General features: G+C 33.2%; 1 protein-coding gene across 1 annotated transcript; it reads right to left on the minus strand.

Moving 5' to 3' along the window:
* Positions 1-10827: 10827 nt before the first annotated feature.
* LOC146905241 (two-component response regulator ARR18-like) lies at positions 10828-16667 on the minus strand. The gene is made up of 7 exons (XM_085727380.1): positions 16619-16667; positions 15520-15672; positions 14450-14788; positions 12845-12921; positions 11679-12701; positions 10981-11073; positions 10828-10887 (listed from the first exon to the last, which is right to left on the minus strand). The coding sequence occupies exons 1-7, from the start codon at positions 16665-16667 to the stop codon at positions 10828-10830; spliced, it is 1794 nt and encodes a 597-aa protein (XP_085583506.1).
* Between the last annotated feature and the right edge of the window lie 8216 nt (positions 16668-24883).

Genomic DNA, 24883 nt, shown 5'->3' on the forward strand with positions numbered 1-24883 from the left:
GTTATTTTATGTGGAAATATATTTGTTATTTGGTGTATTATTATATATTTAGTAGAGAAATATTATTTATTAGAATATGAGGATTATTAGTGTGAGTGGATTTGGGGGTTAGAATAGAAAGAAGAATAAGTTGTTGGGCCTAAATAGATTTGGGAAGAATATTTTAGTATTATAAATAGAGAAGCTTAGGTTAGAAAGAGTTTACCGGAAACTGCTTTTTGGAAAAGAGGAGAACAAGAAAGAAGAGAAGAGGAGAGAAAAGTCAAGAGAAGAGGAGAAGACCTTAGGAAAGAAGAACGTTGCCGCTGATTCAGGAATTAATCTAAGGTGAGGGTGAGACTATCTTGCATTAATATTAAGTTGTTAAATCATTAGATTGCATCTAACAAGTTGGGGAAAGTTTGTGAGAATTTGAGAATTAGGGTTTTGAGAGAGATTTGATGATTAGATGATGAAAACTTGTTGAATTGATGTAGAAATTGTATACAGTCCTTAGATAACCCATATGATGATTATTGGATGTAGTTTTGAGGTTAGAACCATGGAATTGGATGAGATGTTGGTGAGTTTAAGAATTAGGGTTTAATAATTGTAATAGGTTGTTAATAGATTTGAGAACCCTTTGAATTTGCATACAGTAAGTTGATGAATAATTAGTGTTCTAATAATAGGGTAATGATTAGGGTCAAGTTTGGAGAGTATTTGATCGAATACGAAGTGGAAAAGATTCCCCAAAGCGAAATCGCAGCTGAACTGCGATTTTGCTGTCAATGTGCAAAACGCGTTTTTATTGTCTCAGTTTGACAAGTTTAAGTTCCGAACTGGGTTTAGGTCTAAACACGAAAGTTGTAGGTATGGATGTTAGCTTTCTAATGCCGTTGGTCTCACGTCAATAGGATTTATAGAACTTGAGTTATGGTCAAATTACTGCACGTAGGTCACAGTGAATTTTTATGGACTTTCAGCACAACTTTTCTGAATTTAAAATGAAAACTGGTATTGATCGGTACAGAATTGGTCTTAGGCGTAAACACGAAAGTTTTAGGGAATTTTGTCAGCTTTCTAGTGGCTTTGGTTTGACGTGAAAATGATGTTTGGTCTTTAAGTTATGATGAAAATACTACAGGGAGGTCTTTGCAAAATTGTACGGTGACAACATTCTCTGTTTCATGTTTTTGCGTTTTGTTCATATGTTTCTGTTTTGAATTGATCTTTGTTGTAAACATGAAAGTTGTTGATGTTTGTGATATCTTTCCAGTAGCTTTTGTTTGACATGAAAATATGTTGTGCATAATTTATTATGTTTTTACAAAGATACATAGTGAATTATTGTTGATGTTTAAATACGATGTTATATGAAGTTGTTTATGATCGATGAATATGATGTTTTAAGATGTTGTTTATTATCATTTGATATTGTTATATTATGATATGACATGAATTATTTATGTGATCCATATGTTGTCAAGATGCTAAGACGTTAAGACGTTAAGATGATAAGAGTTGTTAAGTCGTCGAGTCGTTATGAAGTCATCAAGTTGTTAAGATGTTATATTGTCAAGATGTCAAGATGTTAGGATGTCATAGATGTTCATGAAGTTGTCTAAGTTGTACGAAAGTTATGTCGTTGCATTAAAGTTGTGTCGTTGCATAGTCAGAGATGGGGGCTTAATGCCCGACAGGTTCTTTATGCCCTTAGCGATGGGGGCTTAATGCCCTGGTGGTACCACATGCATGTTGAAGTTGTCTAAGTTGTTGTTGAAGTTGTCTAAGTTGTTGTTGAAGTTGTTGTTGCATTGTAGAGTCGTCATAACTTATATTTAATTATGATTTAAAGATGATGATGTTTGACGATGATGTTGTTCATGTTTGATGATGATGTTTGACGATGATGTTGTTCATGTTTGACGATGATGTTGTTTAGGATTGATGATGATGTTGATTATGATTTGTTTATGATGGTTGAATATGAAGTTGTTATGATAAGATGCTATGTGATTTATGATATGCTGATATGTGAATATGATAAGATGTTATACGTTTACTAATGATGATGTATGATGATTCCTCGTGATTATATTTAAGATGGATTGTTTGTGATTATGTTTATGGTTGATATATAATGTTATGAGATGGTTATGATTAGTACTTGATGTTATATGATGTTGTTTATGTCTATGATTAAGATGCTATGATTAAAAGGATATATGATAATGCTTATGACTAATATTTGTAGATATGTGATGATATCTATATGATGATATAATATGAAGTATATGACTAATGTAGGAAGAATAATGATACTAGTTAAGGAAGTTTAAGTTGCTAGATATGATTAATGAATTATAGGATGTTTAAGTTGCTGAATGTACTTTACATGATTTATATGCTTTATATTATTGTTTGAGAAATCTCACCCCTCTGCTTGGAAATGTTGCTCTTCGTATGAGTAACTTGCAGGTAATCAAGATTAGAGGCGTCGTGAGTGGACTCCTCACATGTGTGTCTAGGTGCTCTGATACGTAACGGGATGGGATTATGTCTTCTATTTCTATTCCTTACGTATTACTTATGGATTTTTATGAATAAATGTTGAACAAGACTTATGAGATTTTATGTTGAGGCCCTTGTGCCAAAGATTTATTTAAGTTGTTGAAATTATTCCGCTGCGAAGTTTAAAATAATATGATATTGGATTTTGAAGGATAAATATTTATTTATTCAGTTTATGTTTTTAGAAAAAGAATGTGACATTCCGTTTAAGTTGAATTACTCTGATTTTTATTATGAAATTCTTATGTTTGGAAAACGGGGTGTTACAATTGGTATCAGAGCAGGTCGGTCCGTCCGGCCAAGTAGATGAGTAGTTGTGTCGTGTCGTCATGTTTTCTAGTTAGTAGTTATGTTTTTTTATGTGATCATGTTTAACTGACTAACTTGATGTGGTTTTTGTGTTTTGCTTGAAGAAGTAATGACTAAATTTATTTTCTATTGTGCTTGAATTTCGAGGACGAAATTCTTTTAAGTTGGGGAGAGTTGTAATGCCCTCCTTTTTATTTAATTATTTTTAGAATATATTTATGTATTTATATGATTTATATGGGGGATATATGATTTGTTGAGATTAGATGTCTTTTTATAATTTAGTTAATATATTTTGTTGAGTGATATTTTGTTATGTTATATGTTGGTATTTACTAGCATAATATATGTGTTAATTGTTATATATATATATATATGTTATTTGGTGTAGAAATATATTTGTTATTTTGTGTAGAAATATATATGTTATTTGGTGCAGAAATATATTTGTTATTTTATGTGGAAATATATTTGTTATTTGGTGTATTATTATATATTTAGTAGAGAAATATTATTTATTAGAATATGAGGATTATTAGTGTGAGTGGATTTGGGGGTTAGAATAGAAAGAAGAATAAGTTGTTGGGCCTAAATAGATTTGGGAAGAATATTTTAGTATTATAAATAGAGAAGCTTAGGTTAGAAAGAGTTTACTGGAAACTGCTTTTTGGAAAAGAGGAGAACAAGAAAGAAGAGAAGAGGAGAGAAAAGTCAAGAGAAGAGGAGAAGACCTTAGGAAAGAAGAACGCTGCCGCTGATTCAGGAATTAATCTAAGGTGAGGGTGAGACTATCTTGCATTAATATTAAGTTGTTAAATCATTAGATTGCATCTAACAAGTTGGGGAAAGTTTGTGAGAATTTGAGAATTAGGGTTTTGAGAGAGATTTGATGATTAGATGATGAAAACTTGTTGAATTGATGTAGCAATTGTATACAGTCCTTAGATAACCCATATGATGATTATTGGATGTAGTTTTGAGGTTAGAACCATGGAATTGGATGAGATGTTAGTGAGTTTAAGAATTAGGGTTTAATAATTGTAATAGGTTGTTAATAGATTTGAGAACCCTTTGAATTTGCATACAGTAAGTTGATGAATAATTAGTGTTCTAATGATAGGGTAATGATTAGGGTCAAGTTTGGAGAGTATTTGATCGAATACGAAGTGGAAAAGATTTCCCCAAAGCGAAATCGCAGCTGAACTGCGATTTTGCTGTCAATGTGCAAAACGCGTTTTTATTGTCTCAGTTTGACAAGTTTAAGTTCCGAACTGGGTTTAGGTGTAAACACGAAAGTTGTAGGTATGGATGTTAGTTTTCTAATGCCGTTGGTCTCACGTCAAAAGGATTTATAGAACTTGGGTTATGGTCAAATTACTGCACGTAGGTCACAGTGAATTTTTATGGACTTTCAGCACAACTTTTCCGAATTTAAAATGAAAACTGGTATTGATCGGTACAGAATTGGTCTTAGGCTTAAACACGAAAGTTTTAGATAATTTTGTTAGCTTTCTAGTGGCTTTGGTTTGACGTGAAAATGATGTTTGGTCTTTAAGTTATGATGAAAATACTACAGGGAGGTCTTTGCAAAATTGTACGGTGACAACATTCTCTGTTTCATGTTTTTGCGTTTTGTTCATATGTTTCTGTTTTGAATTGATCTTTGTTGTAAACATGAAAGTTGTTGATATTTGTGATATCTTTCCAGTAGCTTTTGTTTGACATGAAAATATGTTGTGCATAATTTATTATGTTTTTACAAAGATACATAGTGAATTATTGTTGATGTTTAAATACGATGTTATATGAAGTTGTTTATGATTGATGAATATGATGTTTTAAGATGTTGTTTATTATCATTTGATATTGTTATATTATGATATGACATGAATTATTTATGTGATCCATATGTTGTCAAGATGCTAAGACGTTAAGACGTTAAGATGATAAGAGTTTGTTAAGTCGTCGAGTCGTTATGAAGTCATCAAGTTGTTAAGATGTTATATTGTCAAGATGTCAAGATGTTAGGATGTCATAGATGTTCATGAAGTTGCATTAAAGTTGTGTCGTTGCATAGTCAGAGATGGGGGCTTAATGCCCGACAGGTTCTTTATGGCCTTAGCGATGGGGGCTTAATGCCCGACAGGTCCAAATATGACCTTAGCGAAGGGGGCTTAATGCCCTGGTGGTACCACATGCATGTTGAAGTTGTCTAAGTTGTTTTTGAAGTTGTCTAAGTTGTTGTTGAAGTTGTCTAAGTTGTTGTTGAAGTTGTTGTTGCATTGTAGAGTCGTCATAACTTATATTTAATTATGATTTAAAGATGATGATGTTTGACGATGATGTTGTTCATGTTTGATGATGATGTTTGATTTTGATGATGATGTTTGACGATGATGTTGTTCATGTTTGACGATGATGTTGTTTAGGATTGATGATGATGTTGATTATGATTTGTTTATGATGGTTGAATATGAAGTTGTTATGATAAGATGCTATGTGATTTATGATATGCTGATATGTGAATATGATAAGATGTTATACGTTTACTAATGATGATGTATGATGATTCCTCGTGATTATATTTAAGATGGATTGTTTGTGATTATGTTTATGGTTGATATATAATGTTATGAGATGGTTATGATTAGTACTTGATGTTATATGATGTTGTTTATGTCTATGATTAAGATGCTATGATTAAAAGGATATATGATAATGCTTATGACTAATATTTGTAGATATGTGATGATATCTATATGATGATATAATATGAAGTATATGACTAATGTAGGAAGAATAATGATACTAGTTAAGGAAGTTTAAGTTGCTAGATATGATTAATGAATTATAGGATGTTTAAGTTGTTGAATGTACTTTACATGATTTATATGCTTTATATTATTGTTTGAGAAATCTCACCCCTCTGCTTGGAAATGTTGCTCTTCGTATGGGTAACTTGCAGGTAATCAAGATTAGAGGCGTCGTGAGTGGACTCCTCACATGTGTGTCTAAGTGCTCTGATACGTAACGGGATGGGATTATGTCTTCTATTTCTATTCCTTACGTATTACTTATGGATTTTTATGAATAAATGTTGAACAAGACTTATGAGATTTTATGTTGAGGCCCTTGTGCCAAAGATTTATTTAAGTTGTTGAAATTATTCCGCTGCGAAGTTTAAAATAATATGATATTGGATTTTGAAGGATAAATATTTATTTATTCAGTTTATGTTTTTAGAAAAAGAATGTGACATTCCGTTTAAGTTGAATTACTCTGATTTTTATTATGAAATTCTTATGTTTGGAAAACGGGGTGTTACATCTTTCTCTCTCTAGGGTTGAGAGAAAGAGTTTTGCTCTCCCTTCTCTCTAACCCATCGCCCTCTTCCTATCTTTCTCTCCATCAATTCTTTGCAAATCTTCTTCCTCAAATAGCAAGGCTCTAACCTTTGTTCTTTCAAGACAATATAGTTATGTGGAAGCTAGATTTTGGGTTGAGGTTTGAAGATTGGTTGAACCAAGGAATTAGGGTTTGGTGATGAAGTGGTGATTTGGTGGAGGAACTTAAAGATTGAGGAGCTAGCAAGGATTATGGTTCTTTATATGTCAAAGAATAACAATTTTGGATGGTATGATCAAAGAAAGCAAGTGGATTAAAAGCTAGGGTTTTGAGCTTTGAACTTGGAGATGCTACAAGAATCTTGTTTAGGTGAGTTCCATAGCTAGTATTCCTTACCTTTGGGTTTGCGTTATGATTTGTGAGAATGATATAAAAACTTAGGGTTTTTATAAGTATAAGATTAGTTGCCCTTTTCTTACCATGCTTGCTATACTTGTGTATACTAAGGGTCATATAGCACTTGGAGATGCTTGGTTTGAGGTTTTTAAGTCAAAAATATCAATTTTGAGGTTGTAGGACTGTCACAACTCGCCATGGCGAGCAAATTGCTCGCTAGGCGAGCTAGAAGGCAGAACAAGGGGTCCTGCTCGCCCCTAACTCGCCATGGAGAGTAAGAGCTCGCCTCCCACACAAAATCACTCGCCTAGGCGAGCAACACAGTGGGGAAACCCATTGTTTTGTTCGCCTCTGGTCGTTTCGACGTTTTGCGGACGGTTTTCTTGTGCAGTCTTTTTTAAGAAAAATAAACCCCTCAAACCAAGATCCTAAATGTTAATCTTTGAAAGGAAACTTCCTTATAAATGAAGCAAGTATTTGGAAAGTATGGTAAAGCATAGTAAACGAGAGTATGATGTTTGAATCGGGTAGCAAGTTAATCTTTAAAAAAAGGGAAGAAGCTAGAGCCTCGGTATAGTTATCGAGAACTAGAATAGTTAGTAAGAATAAAATGCTACGCATTAGTAATATGCTTGGTAAGACGCGAGGTGATAAGAGTATTATCTTCGCATAGAAGCAAAGTACCATACGAGTATGGCAAGACGTGAATCGATTGATATCTATTCACAAAGTAAGTTAAGCAAGCATATAGTTTACCTCTAGTGGGATCGTTTTAGGATCCGAGGTAAAATAGATAGTATGAATAGGTTTAACCTTCATACATGCACAAGACTAAGACTTTTTAAGATAAGAGTGTCATGTCTCTTGTTATCCAAAGTGGACTCAATGGGTTCCCCAAGGGGGAATGGTTAAGCCTCAAGGGAGCCGCATTTCACTAAGTTAAGGTGCCGTGTCTTTTATATTCCTTCCAAGGTTGGATATAAAAGGTTCTCCAAGGGGAACGGGGTAAGCCGTAAGGGACCCGCACGTCACTAAGGGAGTCCGGTGCGCTCTTGCTAAGCATTTCACCGGTAGTAAGGGATTATCTTCCGGGGTTACTCCACTCGGGACTAATCCGTAAAATGAACTCAGATAATGTTGTTTGTTACACGCTAACATAATCAATGAAGCTGACTATGCTTATTGTTCATACATTTATATGTTATGTCATAGAGCCTTGACGTAGATCGTCAAGAACAAGTAGAGACTTGTCGTAGATCGTCAAGAAGTAGTAAGATAGCAAGACTCACTTTTGTGATAAGAGATGATATGTTGTAGATACAACATATTAAGAAAGTAGAAGCAAGTATAGAAAGATATGTCGATGACAATCTTAGGTTTCCCCTAATCGTCCGGTTTAGAATCGTGTCATGATAGAAGTATTTGAAAGCCTTGATACGTAGAGTGTATTCTTGGCATTGCGGTTTTAGATTCCCCTTAACCGCCATGACACGTATAGAAGAGAAGCCTATAACAAGTTAAGAATATTAAGACGGCCCTAGCAAGCACAACCGTCTAAGAAAGCAAGTCCCCACACACGTATAATCAACCGACATGTTGTATTGTAGACACGTGGTGACCGTAGGTTTCCCCCGTGGTTGCCTATAGCCTAGGGTTAGGTGGAACTCACTGAGACATTATGTCTCATATCCCAATCCTTATTTGTTTCAGATATCAGGATGGATTAGCAAGCTAGTAGCCGGATGGATGTTCAGCAAGTGTTCGTTCGTACCAGCTGCAACATGATATGGATATTCAAGGATGCCTTTATCATATTTTAGAAAAGTTGAGTTGTAATCTTATTGTACGAACGCAATTGTTGTATACGACATTCATTCAAAGTTTTTATGTTGTAAATTTTTAATGTATCCAGTACTAAACTAACACACATGCTAGACTTTCTAGATACGTCTAGTATGGGTGTTACATTAAGTGAACTTTGATGTGAAAAAAATTTTAGCAGAGGTTTGGCACTTGTAAAATTATTGTAAGAGTCTTGCCATTTTTCAAGTCTTCACTCCTTTATATAGAGGTGTGAAAGAGACGTTGGAAATCTGCCAGCACATCAAATTAGAGTCGTTGTAGAAGCTTGATCAAATCACTAATGATTTGTTGCTTGATTTGGTTATTGTCCTATGAAGGAACAATTGCAAATCCATTCCAAGTATAGAGGAATACCAGCCTAGTCACAACTGTTGTCTTGTACTATTGCAGACACAAAACAGAGTAATGGAGATAGTGGTTTTCCAATTGTACTATTGTTCTTTTTCCTGCGCTCTTCAGTGGATAAGCATCCAATGCTCTTCAGTGGATAAGCATCAAATTCCTTCATTATGTTTTTGTATTTACTTATAACAGAGCCCAATATATTCTAAATAAAGTCGATTTTTTATGGACTAACATCCATATGTTATAAGTAAATATAAAAACATAATGATTATAGTTTTACTATTTAGGTTGAAATATCTATCCAAATTGTCAACTTACAATAGTAAGTAATAATTACCTATTACCTAGGTAAATGCCAAATTAGAATAGTGAAACAAATAATTTCACACATGTAATAGTGTTAAATTCAGTAGTATAAATACCACACTTTGGTTCATGTAAAATACACACCATTTTGAGAAATCAAAATATATCATCCTACTTCATTCTCTCTTGATTTCCTTAGTTTGATAAATCCTAGTGTTATATATTATTTAAAGCATTATAAATTAAAGTAATATTTTATATCATCTTATTAGTTCACTAATATCATAAAATAAGTATTTAAATATCTAAATCTTTAACAGGCTCCAAATTGCATTCAACACATATACTAATAAATTGTACAACTATATATTATTATCATGCTCAGTGAATCATCACTTCTAGTAACAAAATATAAATAGTCTAGATGACAACAACAACATCCCATTGAGTGGGGTCGGCTACATGGATAAAATTATGACATAATTAATGTTTTATCCAAAATCAAATTTGGATCGTTTGACACTGTACTCGATCTATACAGCATGTTGCTTCCAGACATCGACCTAGCTTTGACACTATTTCGTAATTGATCAATGTCATAGAGATTTGACGAAGTTTTACGTTGGCTGTCAATGCCTAGCTCAACTCTCTCATTTTACCCGGACTTGGGACTAGCCTTGGCCAGATTCTAAACAGTCTAGACAACAAGTTAAATAGGAAAATAAATGTTATTGATGTAAATAAATCTTTTTATTAATAATTACAATAATATATTACAAATCGAAAATTACAAAGAAGAGAGAAGACATATATAAGACCTTATCCCAAAAATTTCTACCAAATTCCTTAACATTCATACAGGACAATCATTCAACAGGTTTGGGTAGAACAACATCCATGTAAATTGTTGCAGACACTTTTGCTTTACTTTTTCTGTTTTAGTCATTACCAATTGGAGCTGAAAATGTTTAGCTGGTAATTCCATGTCTTCTATTTCATCACCTTCATCGTCAACAAAATATTTATCCTTATGTGTAGGGCTGGAAATGAGTCGAGTCGAACCGAACTCGTCTCAGTTCGATTCGATTAGATTTGGTTCTGCTCGAAACTCAGCTCTTGTTCGTTACATACTTTTTTTTAGCTCGAACTCGACTCGATTTGAGTTTGCGAGCAGCTCGGTTCGGCTCGTTAGGTTTAGTTCAGTTGCTCGAATCACATTATTTAAAAGTCATTTTTTTTAAAATATCAAAATTTATAGATCTTTGACCTTTTAAATTACTTTTTTTTTAAAAAAAGCAAAATCCATACAAAGGATAGACTTGAATTGTACAAAATTCAAAAATGCATAGATATGCAGAAAAATATTGAAAATTAAAACTGATATAAGAAACAAAGGAAAAAAAAACCCAACAAAATTCAATAATCAAAAGTGAGAACATTCTCAAAATATTCTTCTACTTCTAAACTCTAATAGTTCTCCCCTTCAAGCGAAATAGTATCAGTTATAACAACCATATTTACGAAGCCTCAACTTAAATGTTTGCTCATTTTTTTTTTTTGATGAAAAAATGTTTACTCATTTAGACATGGTGATTATGTGTATCCCTTCTCAAGCATGTGCTAGTAAGATCTTTTTTCCACCGAAGGCCTTTTCTTTGTTGCTGTCTCTCTTTGTTTCCTTTTCATTTTGATTTTTCTCAAGCAACATTCTCAATCCCTCTTGTCTTCTATAGTACCAAACAAGGCTTCAACAAGATCCATATCAAATTCCTGCATGAATATTAGGTAAAATAATCCCATATTAGAGATATTTATCAAGGTTAATTTCAATAAACAAACATTTATTATTACAAGTTGACTTACCAGATTAGTAGCTGAGGTGCTTGCTTTAGACACTTTGCCTTCCAAAAACCTATTAGATGGTTCCCCATTTGAAAATCTTTCATTTCCTTGCAACTACATATCATATAAAAAATTTAGAAACATTCTATTGGTTCCTTAAGAGCTAAACTGGATGAGTTCTTTTCAATTTAAAGTCATAAAAAAAAGATTAATAAGAAATTATTAATTAGGAACTTGGATTCTCTGTTGTATTAAAACCTCTCCAATTACATTATATTATGACCATCATATTAACATAGATTCATATCCTCCAACACATTCAAAGATAAGTTTTGGTTTAACATAGATACATAGGGAAAGGAAACATAATAAAACTATGCTTCAAGCAAAGAGTGTGACGACCAATGAGACTTGCCTGTGAGTTTTTGAATGAACTTATTGGTGACTCATTCAACACACACGATGTGATTTCAACTTGAGGAGAGATGTCATCACCACTTTTATATATCTAGTGAAATAAGTAATTTTAAGTCAAATAATTGTTATAAAAGTAGGTAGACCCAAACATAAATTATAATTGAAAAATGGATAAGTCCTTCCAAAGGGACTAAAATAACCCTACTAAAATGAAAAATAGATATCTTATAAGAACTAAAAGCATATTTAACACACAAAAAATGTATATTGTACATTTATAATTTTCTTTAAATTCTTCATACCTCGTTACGATGATTCTTGTCATCAGGCATTAAGAAATCAGAATTGTTGAATTCAATTTTGTTGAACTCAACCTCATTAGTGAAAGTAGAACCATTATTTATGTTGAGGAAATTTATAACATTTCCATCTAATTTATGTTGAGGAAATTGTCTATTCTTTAAAACATTTCCTTCATTATTAACTGATCCTGCTAGAAACTCTCTTCCACTCCCTCCCCTAATATTTGAAATAGAATCCAGACCAAACCCTCCTTGAACCAAACCAAATTTTTCATTCACAAAAGATCTATAATTCATCTTTTCATTTTGACCCCTTTCATTGTTATTTGCACTAGAAGCCCTTAATCCATTGTTTATAGTTCCAATTCCAACCATTTCTGCTCCATTATTCAGCTGAATTCCAAAAGGATTATTGTTTCTTACATCAGAAGTAAACTCATGAGGCATGCCATTAGTGCTTATCAAAGATCCAAAGTTTGAATTTTTAACACCGTGATTTTGGTTTCTAATGTCACCAAATTTAAAATCCCTTGTTAAGAAACTTGAAGAAGAAGAAACCATCAATCCTTGTTCACCACTATATGATGAAAAGCTAGTGGAAGCACCATCATGGAATGAGTTTTTTGCTAGAAAAAATGGAAGGTTTGAAGAGCTTATTCCAAACCTGTTTTGACCATGGCCATTATTCTCCGCAACAACATCGGCTTCCAACTTTGATTTTCCAAGCCTAACCTGTTCCAAATCTTGAAGAGCCAATCCTTTTTGTATATAAGGGAATTGGTCAACATGATGTGTTGGAAATTGGTTGAAATGGTTAAAAACATTGTTTGCACCTCTTGTTTGATATGCCAGGGTTTGCAAATATTGAAGTGTTGGCGCATGAAGTTTGTTTGTTCTTTTTTCTTCGATTTCTCTGATCACAGAACTTGGTAGACCTGATGCAAAACTTGATCTTAGAGCTCTGTGAGATATGCCTCCAACCATTCCTTTCTCTTCAACATCTCGCAGAAATATGCGATACTTCTGCAAGTATTGTGATCACATACTAAAGCATTAGAGTTTGCAAGATATACGACAAAAATTAGAGGCAGAAAAATTATCAACATTATCATTCAGTCTGCTAATGTTGACATTATAATATTATTGAAATAAATTGAGAAAAAAACCTGTAAGTGACTTGCTACATTTTCTCTGGTCAGGTTTGGTATATTCATGATCTCCAGAATTTTTTTTGGAACAGCCTCTGAATTAGGGAGAAAATATAAACACAAGAAAAACACATTGTAGTTAGTTATTATATATATATATATATATATATATATATATATATATATATATATATATATATATAATGAAAGAGCCAACAGCTTAATTTTAGGGGTATGAAATATTTGCAAAGTGTGTATAATATTAAAATTGGGATAATAGGTAATTTGTAATTCAACAATGTAGGTAAATTGTTATTACTGCATGTAATTTGACATAATTAACTCAAATTAAAAATAAAAATAGTATCTTTCACACCCACTTGAGTTTGAAAGGGATACTAAGAGCATCCACAATGGAGACCCTCAATTTTGAGGTCTTAAATGGGTCTCACATGGACACATCACTTTTTAATAATTTTTTAATAATAGTACTTAATAAGTACTCAACCACTCCAATAGAGATCCTCTAACAAAGGGTTTAATAGGGTCCCACAAATATTATTTAATAGCCATGAAAATTATTATTTTAATAAAAAGTGATGTGGACCCATTTAAGAATGGGGGTCTTAAGTTAGACCTTGGATCTTTTAAGACCACCAATTTTTTTTCCACAATAGGAGAACCTATTAGGTACCATGTCTTAAATGGTGAAGACCTCACCATTGTAGATGCTCTGTAATTATGTTCATCGTGTAAAATATGAAAGAAATATGTGATGTGAAATTTTTTGCAAAACTAAGTGTGTCATGTGTAAATTATTATTAGTATATTTACTTAGGCCCATAAACAATGATAGTGGTGTTTGTGCACTAGCTAACTGGGAAGAGTTTAATTTTGTAACCTCAAAGGGAAGAAGTTCAAATCCCATATGATATGGTTGTAAAATGACCATGTAAAATGATCATTAATATTATTTTAAAATGATAGTGATGTGTACATTGAAATAGTTTATTATATTTCTTTTGACCTCAAGTATGTTGCATTAATAGCGGTGTATTTATTTATATAAGATTCAAAGCAGACAATACTATAGAAGAATGGTGCAGCCGATTTATGGTTGGAAGAAGTACACATATTACTTACAATATGGTTAAAACTAGGCTTAATTGCATGTTTGGTCCCTTATGTTTATTTTAGTTTTCAAGTTGGTCCCTTACGTTTTGAAAATTTCAAGTTAGTCCCAGATGTTTATTGGTCCCTTACGTTTTGAAAGTTTCAAGTTAGTCCCTTATGTTTATTTTAGTTTTCAAGTTGGTCCCTTATGTTTATTTTAGTTTTTAAGTTGGTCCCTTATGTTTTGGACCGACTTGAAAACTAAAATAAACATAAGGGACCAACTTGAAAACTAAAATAAACATAAGGGACTAACTTGAAACTTTCAAAACGTAAGGGACCAACTTGAAAACTTTTAAAACGTAAGGGACCAACTTGAAACTTTCAAAACGTAAGGGACCAACTTGAAAACTAAAATAAACATAAGGGACCAAACATGCAATTAAGCCTTAAAACTAATTAGATTTAAAAAGCCTTTCATAAGAAAAATATTTTTAAAAGATGACTTACTTTCCAATCCAATTTGGTTAATAGCAAGCAGAAACATTTTGTGGAGATAAGGTGTCCAAACAAGCTTTTGTTTCTTAACAACTTGAATATCTCTCTCTCCTTGGCATTCTTTACTCTTTCTCTTGCAATGCTTCTTTTCGTTCTTAGGTTCACTTGATATCTCTTCTTCTTCGCTTCTCACAAATAAACTTTCAATGAAAAGTTTCTCTTTCTTTGCTTCCATAACATATTTCCAAATATCTTTGAAGTCTTCAGCACAAAAAGGTTTCACAATGTATTGTGCAGCTCCATTTTCTAGCGTCTTTGAGATTAAACTTGGCCTATTGTCTTCAGACATCACTGTTTGAAACAAGAGAAAAATTTGAATATTTAAATATATTTAAATAATGCATAAGAACTAAAGTGGTGGGAATGATAACGATAATTATGATCACTAGATCAAATTGATGTTTTAATATTATTCAAGAAGCTTAAAGAACTGTATGATGAACTTGTTTAAATTTATCTACTGACATAAAGTACTTGTGAGAGCTTATGGTAACAACTTATGATGACATGTACGCATCGTTTCCAACTTATTAAAGTTGTTTATAGCTAAGATAAACAAAACCACTTTATATTAAACTTTATTAAAGAAATAGCTACAAATTACATAATTTTTTTCCCTATAAATTATTTATCAAAATAGTGTCATATGCCAAAATGACACAAATAATGTCTTTTATTTATTAGTATATTAATGAAACATTGTCTAATGCTCTCAATTTTTTATTTTTTTAAACTTGATTCATATGTATCCAAATTATCTATCCAAATGACACAAAAATATTATATAGAAATTACTGAGGTATTTTTCATGAAAATTGTAAGGTTAAGATAATAAAGAACTGGATTTCTAAAATAAATGGGTATTAACTTGACACTTTGTTTAGTGCACCTATCAATTTAGGAGCCCAAATCCTTAAGCATGTTTGCATAATAAACAAGTAAGCATTAAAAACTGGAAAACCCTATGCATGCAAAGAAAAACAATTGCAATGTTTATTTAATTGTAAGAGTGACACACTTACTTATTATAGGTATCTGGAATTGATCTTTAATATGCTTTTGGAATTCTAACCCATTCATTCCCATCAGATGAAATTCTGCAATAACGAGATCAAACAAGCCTTCATTTTCTTGAAGAGTGATCAAAGCATGACGAGCATCTTTGGCAGTAACAACTGAAACTCAATAACAAATAGAAGAATTATTAGTTTTATTGAAATTATAAAATACAATAAATGTTAGCCACCATGAAATATATTTTTGCATGTTACGGGAAAAAGAATTTAATGAGGCATAAGGAATAATTTTTATTCACAAAATGTATTTAAGGATAGTATATGAATACTCTAACCTGAATACAAAATCAAATGCATGTCTGGTAGGTATAGAGGAAAACAAACTACTGGAGTATAGGCTTTTTAATGGATTTTTTTTAGCCAAAGAGTGGAATATTTCCTTGATTGTGAGACAAAAGTATTAAATACAAGATTGAGTGTTATTAAGCAAGGTTCTTGACTAGTTAAAAAACATGATGAATGATATAGATAAAGAGAAATATAGAAAAGTAAAAAAAACTAAAATGGTAAGCAAAAATAAAAGCTTTTGATAGTTTATAACAAATCTCAGGCTATAGCAAAGGAGAAAAAATTATGTGTAAAATTGTTAGAAATAGAGAAATTAATTAAATCAAGAAACAAGTAGGAAGGTTAATAGTTCTATCCCCACCCACTTCACTAACAATTGACGCAATATCATTTTATACTAGTCGAGATAACCGTGCTACAACACAGGTAACGCGGCTTCGCCGCGCGTATCGGCACGGATGCAACCATGAATTGTGTGTATCCCATGCATTTGCTCTTTTGAACTGTTTCTATCGTTTCCAATGGAAGGATTCAAGTATTCCTATTGAGTGGCGGGCAATGTTGTTCAACCCCTTACTATTGGAGTTATATTCCTGCCTTGTCAAGTTATTTTGATTTGAGTATCCTTAATACTCCTTTTTAATAAATTTCTTTTACAGGTAAAAAAAACATACATCCCTTATATACGGTGAAAAAAATGATAAAAAGTATTGAGACAATCAAAAGGTTTAAAGGATAAAATATTTATCGAGCTCGCCTCTAGTCTGTGGGTTAATTTTGCTAAGAGTTTCCTTGTGGGGGTTCATGTAGACGACTCTTTTCTTAGGATGGCAGAGGGCTTTCTTCATTGTAGGTTGGGGTCTTCTCCTTTCAAGTATCTAGGTTCCCGGTAGGAGCGAATTCCCATTCTTCTAGAACTTGAGACCCATTAATCAACCTTATTGAGTCTAGCCTTAACTCTTGGACCAATAGATTTGCGAGTCTTGGGGGTAGAGTGGTTTTAATTAATTCTGTTTTGAATTCCATCACCATTTTTTTCTTATCATTTATGAAAATGCCGGTGAAGGTTTGGAAACAGATTGTTCGCCTACAAAGACATTTTTTTTTGTGGGGAGGATCTAAGGGAGGGAATAGGGCTAGCTGGTCAAACATCTGTAAGCCGAAAAGAGAGAGTGCTTTGGGGGTAAGAGATCTTGGTCTTGTTAACTTGTCCTTGTTTGGCAAGTGGAGGTGGAGGATTCTAGCGGAGGGTGATGGCTTGTGGCGTAGTATCTTGCCAGCCGGGTATGGGTCTGCAACGACGTCTTGTAATTTTGGGATGAGAGCTAGGTCCCTGAAATCTCCTTCGCCCTAGTGGAAAGGGGTTTCTTTGCTCAGCTCCAAGTCCGATTTCTCTTCAGATTGGTTTGCAGAGGGTTTGTCTCAAGTGGTTCGTGATGGCAAGATGATGTCCTTTTGGGGGGGATATCTGGTTAGGTCATACCCCTTCGGTTAAGTTTCCATAGAATTTTTCATGTGTCTCATCAACAAACTAAGTGCATATGCTCTATGGGGGATTGGAGGGAAGGTGTTTGAGAGTGGGACCTTCAATGGCGTCGACCCTTTTATGCTTGGGTATAGGAGGTGTGGATTAGTTACTTGCACTTCTTTAGGGGGGGGGGGGGGGGGGGGGGAGGGGAGCATTTATCTGAGGGACATGATTCCTGGTCTTGGAGGCATTCCTCAGATGGGCAATACTCGCTCCGTTTTGCCTACGCTACTCTTTCAGCTACCTCAGTTCAATAGGGTGGGAAGTCTGAGGCGGTTGTTGACCCCCTGGATATGATTTGACATAGCTGGGCATCGTCTAAATTTCAGCCTGCAACTTATCCTCTATAGGGCCCCAACTCGTCAAAATCTCTTTAAGCGCAGGGTGATCTCTAATCAAGTAAACTCTATGTGCCCAATTCGTGAGGAGAGTGTGGAATCAGTGGATCATCTGTTTGTCACTTGTAGGGTGGCGTCCGGTGTTTGGTATCGTGTTTGTAGGTGGTTATGGTGGGAGTGCGTTTTACCTAGGAATCTTCAAGAATTACTTCATGGGTTAGTGTCTTTAGGTAGTAGGCATAGGGATATACTAGAATATACTATAGTTTGGCAAGAAACTGCGTGGTCCATCCAGAAGGCCCGAAATGACATTATTATTTTTGGTACTGCCTTTGAGGTTGATATTCTAGTTGATAAGATTCAATTCCTTTATTGGAATTGGTTATTTGCTAAACACCCTTCACACTATTGTTCTTTTTATGAGTGGAAGGTGGAGTCAATTCTTTGTTGGCGCAAGTAGTGTTCAGTTTGTTGGGGCAGAGCTAGATATGATCTGTGCTTTGGGCTTTTGGGTGGGGACCCGATTTCGGGTATTTGTCTAACTCGAGTTAACCTCCGTTCTCTACTACCTCTTTGGTTGTGGTCTTGGGAGGGACTCGCTGGGTAACTTGGGAGTTTGTCTATACTTGGGTGTTATTTCTCTCTTTTTTTCTTTTATTTATTGGTGTTTTAGCTGGTCTGCTTCTTATTTCTGGATTCTTTGTTGTACTTTTTCGGGTGTTTGCATGGATTTCGTTTTCGTTTATTAACATATATATTTTGCCATTAAAAAAAATCCAAAGGGTCGACTCAACCGCTACAAAAATGGAAATGAAATAGAAAAAAAAAGTAAACAATAACTATTTCTATGGAATAAATAAACACGAATTATTTACTTAGATTCTTATTTAATAGTTGTTTTTTTTTTTTGTTGACGAAATTCACTTAATAGTTAATCTTTAAAAAAAAAACATAACAAAATAATGTAATATTGTCTTTCTACATATATATTATGTTGTTGGATGATATGATATAAGGGGGTCAAACATAAAATCATGCTTTTTTATTTTATTTTTTTGTTAAGTAGTCTATTGGCTAGATCTATTGGCTAGAATTTACTATTTTTATTTTATTTTTTTGTTAAGTAGTCTATTGGCTAGAATTTACTATCAAAGTGAATAAGTGGGGTGTCCGGGGTTCGAACCTCGGCCCCTGCATATAACAATCCATGTCCCTGTCAACTGAGCTATGCGCACGAGGATAAGTCATGCCTTTGTTAACACATTATTTGTACAAAATTTAGTATAAAATGATTAAGCCTGTTACAACTTGGGTTTGAATTATGATTCGAACAATCTTTGATTAGAATTTATTTACCTATCAACGGATCTTAGAATATGATGTCAGAATTACCAAAGACCTCTTTTCTTTAAAATTTGAAGGATTAATATAAAAAAAATGAAAAATAACACAATTAAAAAAATACAATGATTTCCACGAAAACACATTAATTATAACTACATTTATTCAACAACGCATATTGATTATTATTGGAGATTTGCAACTCATACACATGGATCAATCAATAAGCATTAGTATACATGATATGATAATGTTTTTGAATTTCAACAAAATTTAATATATTTAAAAACATCCCAGATCAATAAAATTTCAATAGAAATAAAATAAAATTCAACCACATGATATTAATTAAATAATTAAACAGAAACATATACCTTTGTATTGCCATGCCATGAGTATATTAGCAAGAAATGCCAAATAAGCATCATCATGGTCCACAATCAAAACTTTGATATTTGATAGTTCGCAATCCATCTTCTCTTGTCTTGTTTTGGGATCTACAAAAGCACTCATGAAAACCACTCTATTTAATTAGTTTTTTTTGGTTTTCTTGACAACTATAAGAAGTGACTTGAGAGGGTAATTGGGGCGTATATCTGAGTAGAATGTATCCTTTGTTTTCTATGTATTTATCATATTTTTTGCTTTTTTAATATTGATTTTTTCTTTTCAAGTAATTAAATGGAAAAAGTAAGTATGTGGAAAATTTTAATTCTTCACGTTTACCAAGTATGGGTTGGTTTACAACAAAGTTCCTTCTATGGAAGATTTAATTATCTTTCATTTCTCTCTTTTTTTTTTTAATAAATCTTTCATTTCTCTTTATTCTTTACACTTTTAACCATCATGGTCCACAATCAAAACTGTGATATTATTGTTAGATATTTCGCAATCCATCTTCCCTTGTCTTGTTTTGTATTTTTTTTCTTGACAACTCTAAGAAGTGAGTTGAGAGTGTTTATATACCCATTTTTTTTTTCTTTTTGGAGATGTAATTGTGTTACACGTGTTACTCAATTTCTTCAAGTAGGTGACAACAACAGTAGAGGCAATATTGGGGGCGTATATGTGAGTAGAATGTATCCCTTGTTTTCTATGTATGAATCATATTTTTTGCTTTTTCAATATTGATTTTTCCTTTTCAAGTAATTAGATGGAAACAATAAGTATGTGGAAAGTTGTCATTCTATGGGCTGGTTTTACAACAATGTTCCTTCTATGGAAGATTTCACTATCTTTCATTTCTCTTTATTCTTTACACTTTTAACCAATTCTCTAAAAATTAGTAGAAAATGACATATTAGAATATTCGATGATGGTTTTTTTAGTTGTATTTACTTTTAAGTTCATATATCAAATCTTTTTCAAAAAAAAAAGTTCATATATCAAATGAAGGGTTTAAGCAATGATAAAAAAAAAACTCATGATATATCTTATTTACATATAAAATGATTTTCGAATAGTGCCAAATTTTATAAACACAATCTATTTAATAATAGCTTTCCATTCAATAGTCAATTTTGTAATACGATTATCCAATAAAGAATTATCGGAGGTGTCATATGTTAAGTTTGACACCGTGATGTTAATTGATCCTATCCCTATATATAGGCAAATTCTGTGGTACACACAAATCCATGTGAAAGACAACCTAGGGCTACCTCTAAAAAGCAAAAGGCAACGTATATATGCAGAACACTCAATAGAAAATATACTCCAACCAAAATACACCTCGGACATTAAAAACACCTATGAGGACAACACCCAACCAAGGGCTACCTCGAAAAAGCATACAAAAAACTTACCGCCAACACTAATAACACAACCTAACCTCCTTACAATATTTGTAACTAAAATTGAGCCAAATCCTTGACCTCAATCGCAAATGGTCACCGAAAGGAGATCCAAACTTCTATCACTTACTGCTCCAACCAAAATCCTTCCAAAAATAAATATAATAACTCATGTGTTTTCATATTTACTAATTGATGTGACAACTTATTATTGAATACTCCCTCCGTCCCATAATATAAGCAAAAAAAACTCATTTTCTTTGTCCCAAAATATAAGCAAAAAAGACAAACTTTTATCCTATTTAATCTTGTTTTTTTAACAAAACTCTTTTCCAAGAAAAAACTTTTGTTTATTCTCATAAAATTAAATGCAAATTACATTTAATTTTCTCTCTCTTTCATTTTTTCCATAACCAATAGCCAATGAAAATTGTTTTTACATCTTCCTATAAAACTTTTTCCAAAGAAAACACAAAAAACTATACTCCAAATTCTTATGATTTAGTTTTCTTAATAAGTGTATTTTTTTTTTTGCCTATAATTTGGGACGGAGGGAGTACATGTGTAAAATAATTATACACAGACAATGCATACTATATATATATATATATATATATATATATATATATATATATATATATCTGTGTGTGTGTGTGTGTGTGTGTGTGTGTGTGTGTGTGTGTGTGGGGGGGGGGGGGGGGGGGGGGGGGGATCTTCTACGGTACACCCTTTGTACCGGTACTCTTACTTTCAAAAATCTTTAAATTAACTATCATTTTTATGAAATAAAGAGCTATTTGTTGATATTTGTATTTTAGAAAATATCATTTCATTGTTTATAAAAATCATATAATTTTATTTTACATTTTATTGTAAAAAATAATCAAAATTCTCTATTATGAGTACTAAAAATTTAGAAAAATTAAATTTTATTTCGTCGATGTTTTTGATAAATAAGAATTAATTATTGTAATTATAGGTGATAGAAAACAATTTTTCTCTTCATAACACATTTAACTATTAATCTAATGATTTGGTGTACCAATACACTCAAATCTTTGTGTGTACCATAGAATTTGCCATATATATATATATATATATATATATATATATATATATATATATATATATATATAGGGCATATCAAGTGAGAATGAGTATCTTATGTGAGAATGGTAAGAATAAATCACAGCCATTGGATTAAAATAGATGACTTAGATTAAAACATTGAATTAAATCCCTCACGTGTCTCATTGTTCTATCTTACTCCAAATTAAATATTAGAAAATCTTTTCATCTTCTTTTCTGAGCACATACTTGCTGCCATTGCCGGAAGCCATTCCGTTAAAATCTCACGAGAATTGCAAAGAAAAACTGAAAAGAGAGGAAGAAGCACACAAAAATTTCAGATCTTATTTTTATGTGCAGAGTCTACGTCCCATATTTGTCACTCTGCCGCCGAACCATCTCCGCGGCAGAAGCCACCGTCCACCAAGGCAACCTCTCTTTTCTTCTCACCAGATCATCTATCTCTCTCATTCTCACCAGATCGTCTGTCTCTCTCTCTCTGAAACATTCATTTGAAAATCGAAATTGCAATCAAGTCACCGTTCAAACCCACTTATCATAAATTCGTTGTTTCTGAATATTTTAATTAGAGTAATTTATAATTGAATCTTTTGATAATTTAAGGTCATTCAGTTCTTAGGACTTCAGCCTTGGAGATTCCATATAACCTTATATTTTAATTATTTATTTATAAATAAAAGTTTGAATAAGGTGAAGAAGTAAATGGAGAGGGAGTAATTAATTGCTTTGATACGAAGGGAGATGAAGAAAAAAAAGAGAAGAATGGTTTACTTCTATGATCTATCCCAGTCTGACGGTGGCGGTGGGCGGAGGAATAACTGAAGGATTCAGGGGAGAACGAGAAATAGAGAAAGATGGCGAAATTAGGAGAAGATAAAATCACGTGACTTTAAAATTTGGGATTCTAATCTTAAACATTCACTTTGATCTAATGGTTGTGAGATTTATTCTTACCATTATCATATAAGATACCATTCTCACTTGATATGCCCCCTATATATATATATATATATATGTATGTATGTATGTATGTATGTATGTATGTATGTGTGTGTGTGTGTGTGTGTGTGTAAGACTATCTTCAAAGACATCATTAACCTTATCACTTGAGATTACAAAGTTCGCTGACGATACTTTGTTGTTGGGGGAGAAGAGTTGGGCAAATGTACATGTCCTACGGGCTGTGTTGTTGCTTTTTAAAAGTGCATCAGGTCTTAAGGTGAATTTTTATAAAAGCATGTTGACGGGTCTTAATACAGGTGAGTCTTGGTTGGCAGAGGCGGCATCTTCCTTGCATTGTAAAGTGGGAAAGGTCCCTTTTGTGTATTTGGGTTTGTCGGTTGGTGGAGATGCTAGGCGGTTGTGCTTTTGGGATCCCGTTGTGTCTCGCATTGCAACTAGGTTGTCCGGGTGGAAGAGTAGGTTCCTTTCTTTTGGCGGTCGTCTGATTCTCATAAAGTATGTCCTGTCTTCACTGCCTGTATACACCCTTTCCTTCTTCAGAGCTCCCGCAGGTATAATCTCTTCTATTGAATCTTTATTTAATAATTTTTTTTTGGGAGGGAGTGAAGACCATCGCAAAAATTCATGGGTAAATTGGAACTTGGTTTGTGCTCGTAAGGAGGAGGGTGGTTTGGGGGTGAGGAAGATGAGAGAATTTAATTTAGCACTGCTGGGTAAGTGGTGTTGGAGGATGCTAGTTGATAGAGATGGTTTGTGGTATCAGACGTTAGTTGCCCGGTACGGTCAGGAGGGTGGTATGTTGAGGGATGAGGGGAGCAGATGCTCCCATTGGTGGCGTGAGGTTATGCGCATTCGTGATGGAGGGAGTGGTGTCGGTGGGGGAGGGGGGGGGGTGGGGTGGTTTAGAGAGAATATTTCTAAGAAGGTGGGGGATGGTATGTATACTTTGTTTTGGACTGATTATTGGGTAGGTGGAATCCCGTTGGTGGTTTGGTTTAGACGTCTATATGAATAGCCAGTGAGAGTTTCTAAAGACGGTGTTAGACCTAATTTCTAAAGACCGGTTTCCCTTTAGCCCCTCACTTTTCCTTTCAGTCCAGTGAGAGTTTTCTTCTAGCAATCAAACCTATTTCGCTGATTTGATTACCAGAAGAAGCTTTTAAGGTTTGAAACATCCAATATCTCAAGAATTGCAAAGACTATTTCGATGCCTTTGCAATTCTTGTCTAAATTCACTTGTTCGAATATCAAAACTCCACTCTCGTTTTATGAATTGATATTTGAGATTATGAATTAAAAATTATCAAACCCTCCACTTTCGTTTCCACAGTTTGATAATGGTTAATTCATGTTAAAACGGTGAATTTAGATTAGAAACTAGGATTACACAAGATTAGGGTTAAAGCTTGGTTTGATTAGGATTATGTCATTAGACTTATCTAACAATCCCAAGACAAGAGAAGTCTACTCACTCACGTTTATTGTAGACATAGAAGAGAAGAAGAAGAACATAAAAGTAAATAACGATAAAGGTGAACGTTTATTCCAAGAACAAAAGATGATTTGTTGTGATAGGTAGCTACTCTATTTATAGTCTATAACGACTTAAAACCTAAGCAATACATCACTAGAATGTTCCACAAGAAACCAAGGGCTTTTGGGTCAGAAATAAACTACTAGGTAGCTTGTCCGGAAAGCAAAAGCAGCAAAAGGACTAAAGTGGGGTGCGCCTCTTGTATATATTTGTACAAGATCTTCAAATTCTTTGCACAGGATATTTTAGTAAGAGATATTCATATTTTTGTCCTCAATCCTTGCACCAGATATTTTTGTATAAGATCTTTTATATTTTTAGCATGAATCAGCTCCAATTCTCCTTTCTTTTGCTCCAAGACTCAATCTTTAGAATATTTGTTCCTGAAATATAATAACTTGCAATTGTAGTAAAAGAGTTCTAAAAAGGAAATAAA

This window comes from Medicago sativa, chromosome 7 (assembly GCF_051527215.1).
Source record: "Medicago sativa cultivar Bolivia chromosome 7, Bolivia_mono, whole genome shotgun sequence".
In the NCBI taxonomy this organism is placed as follows: domain Eukaryota; kingdom Viridiplantae; phylum Streptophyta; class Magnoliopsida; order Fabales; family Fabaceae; genus Medicago; species Medicago sativa.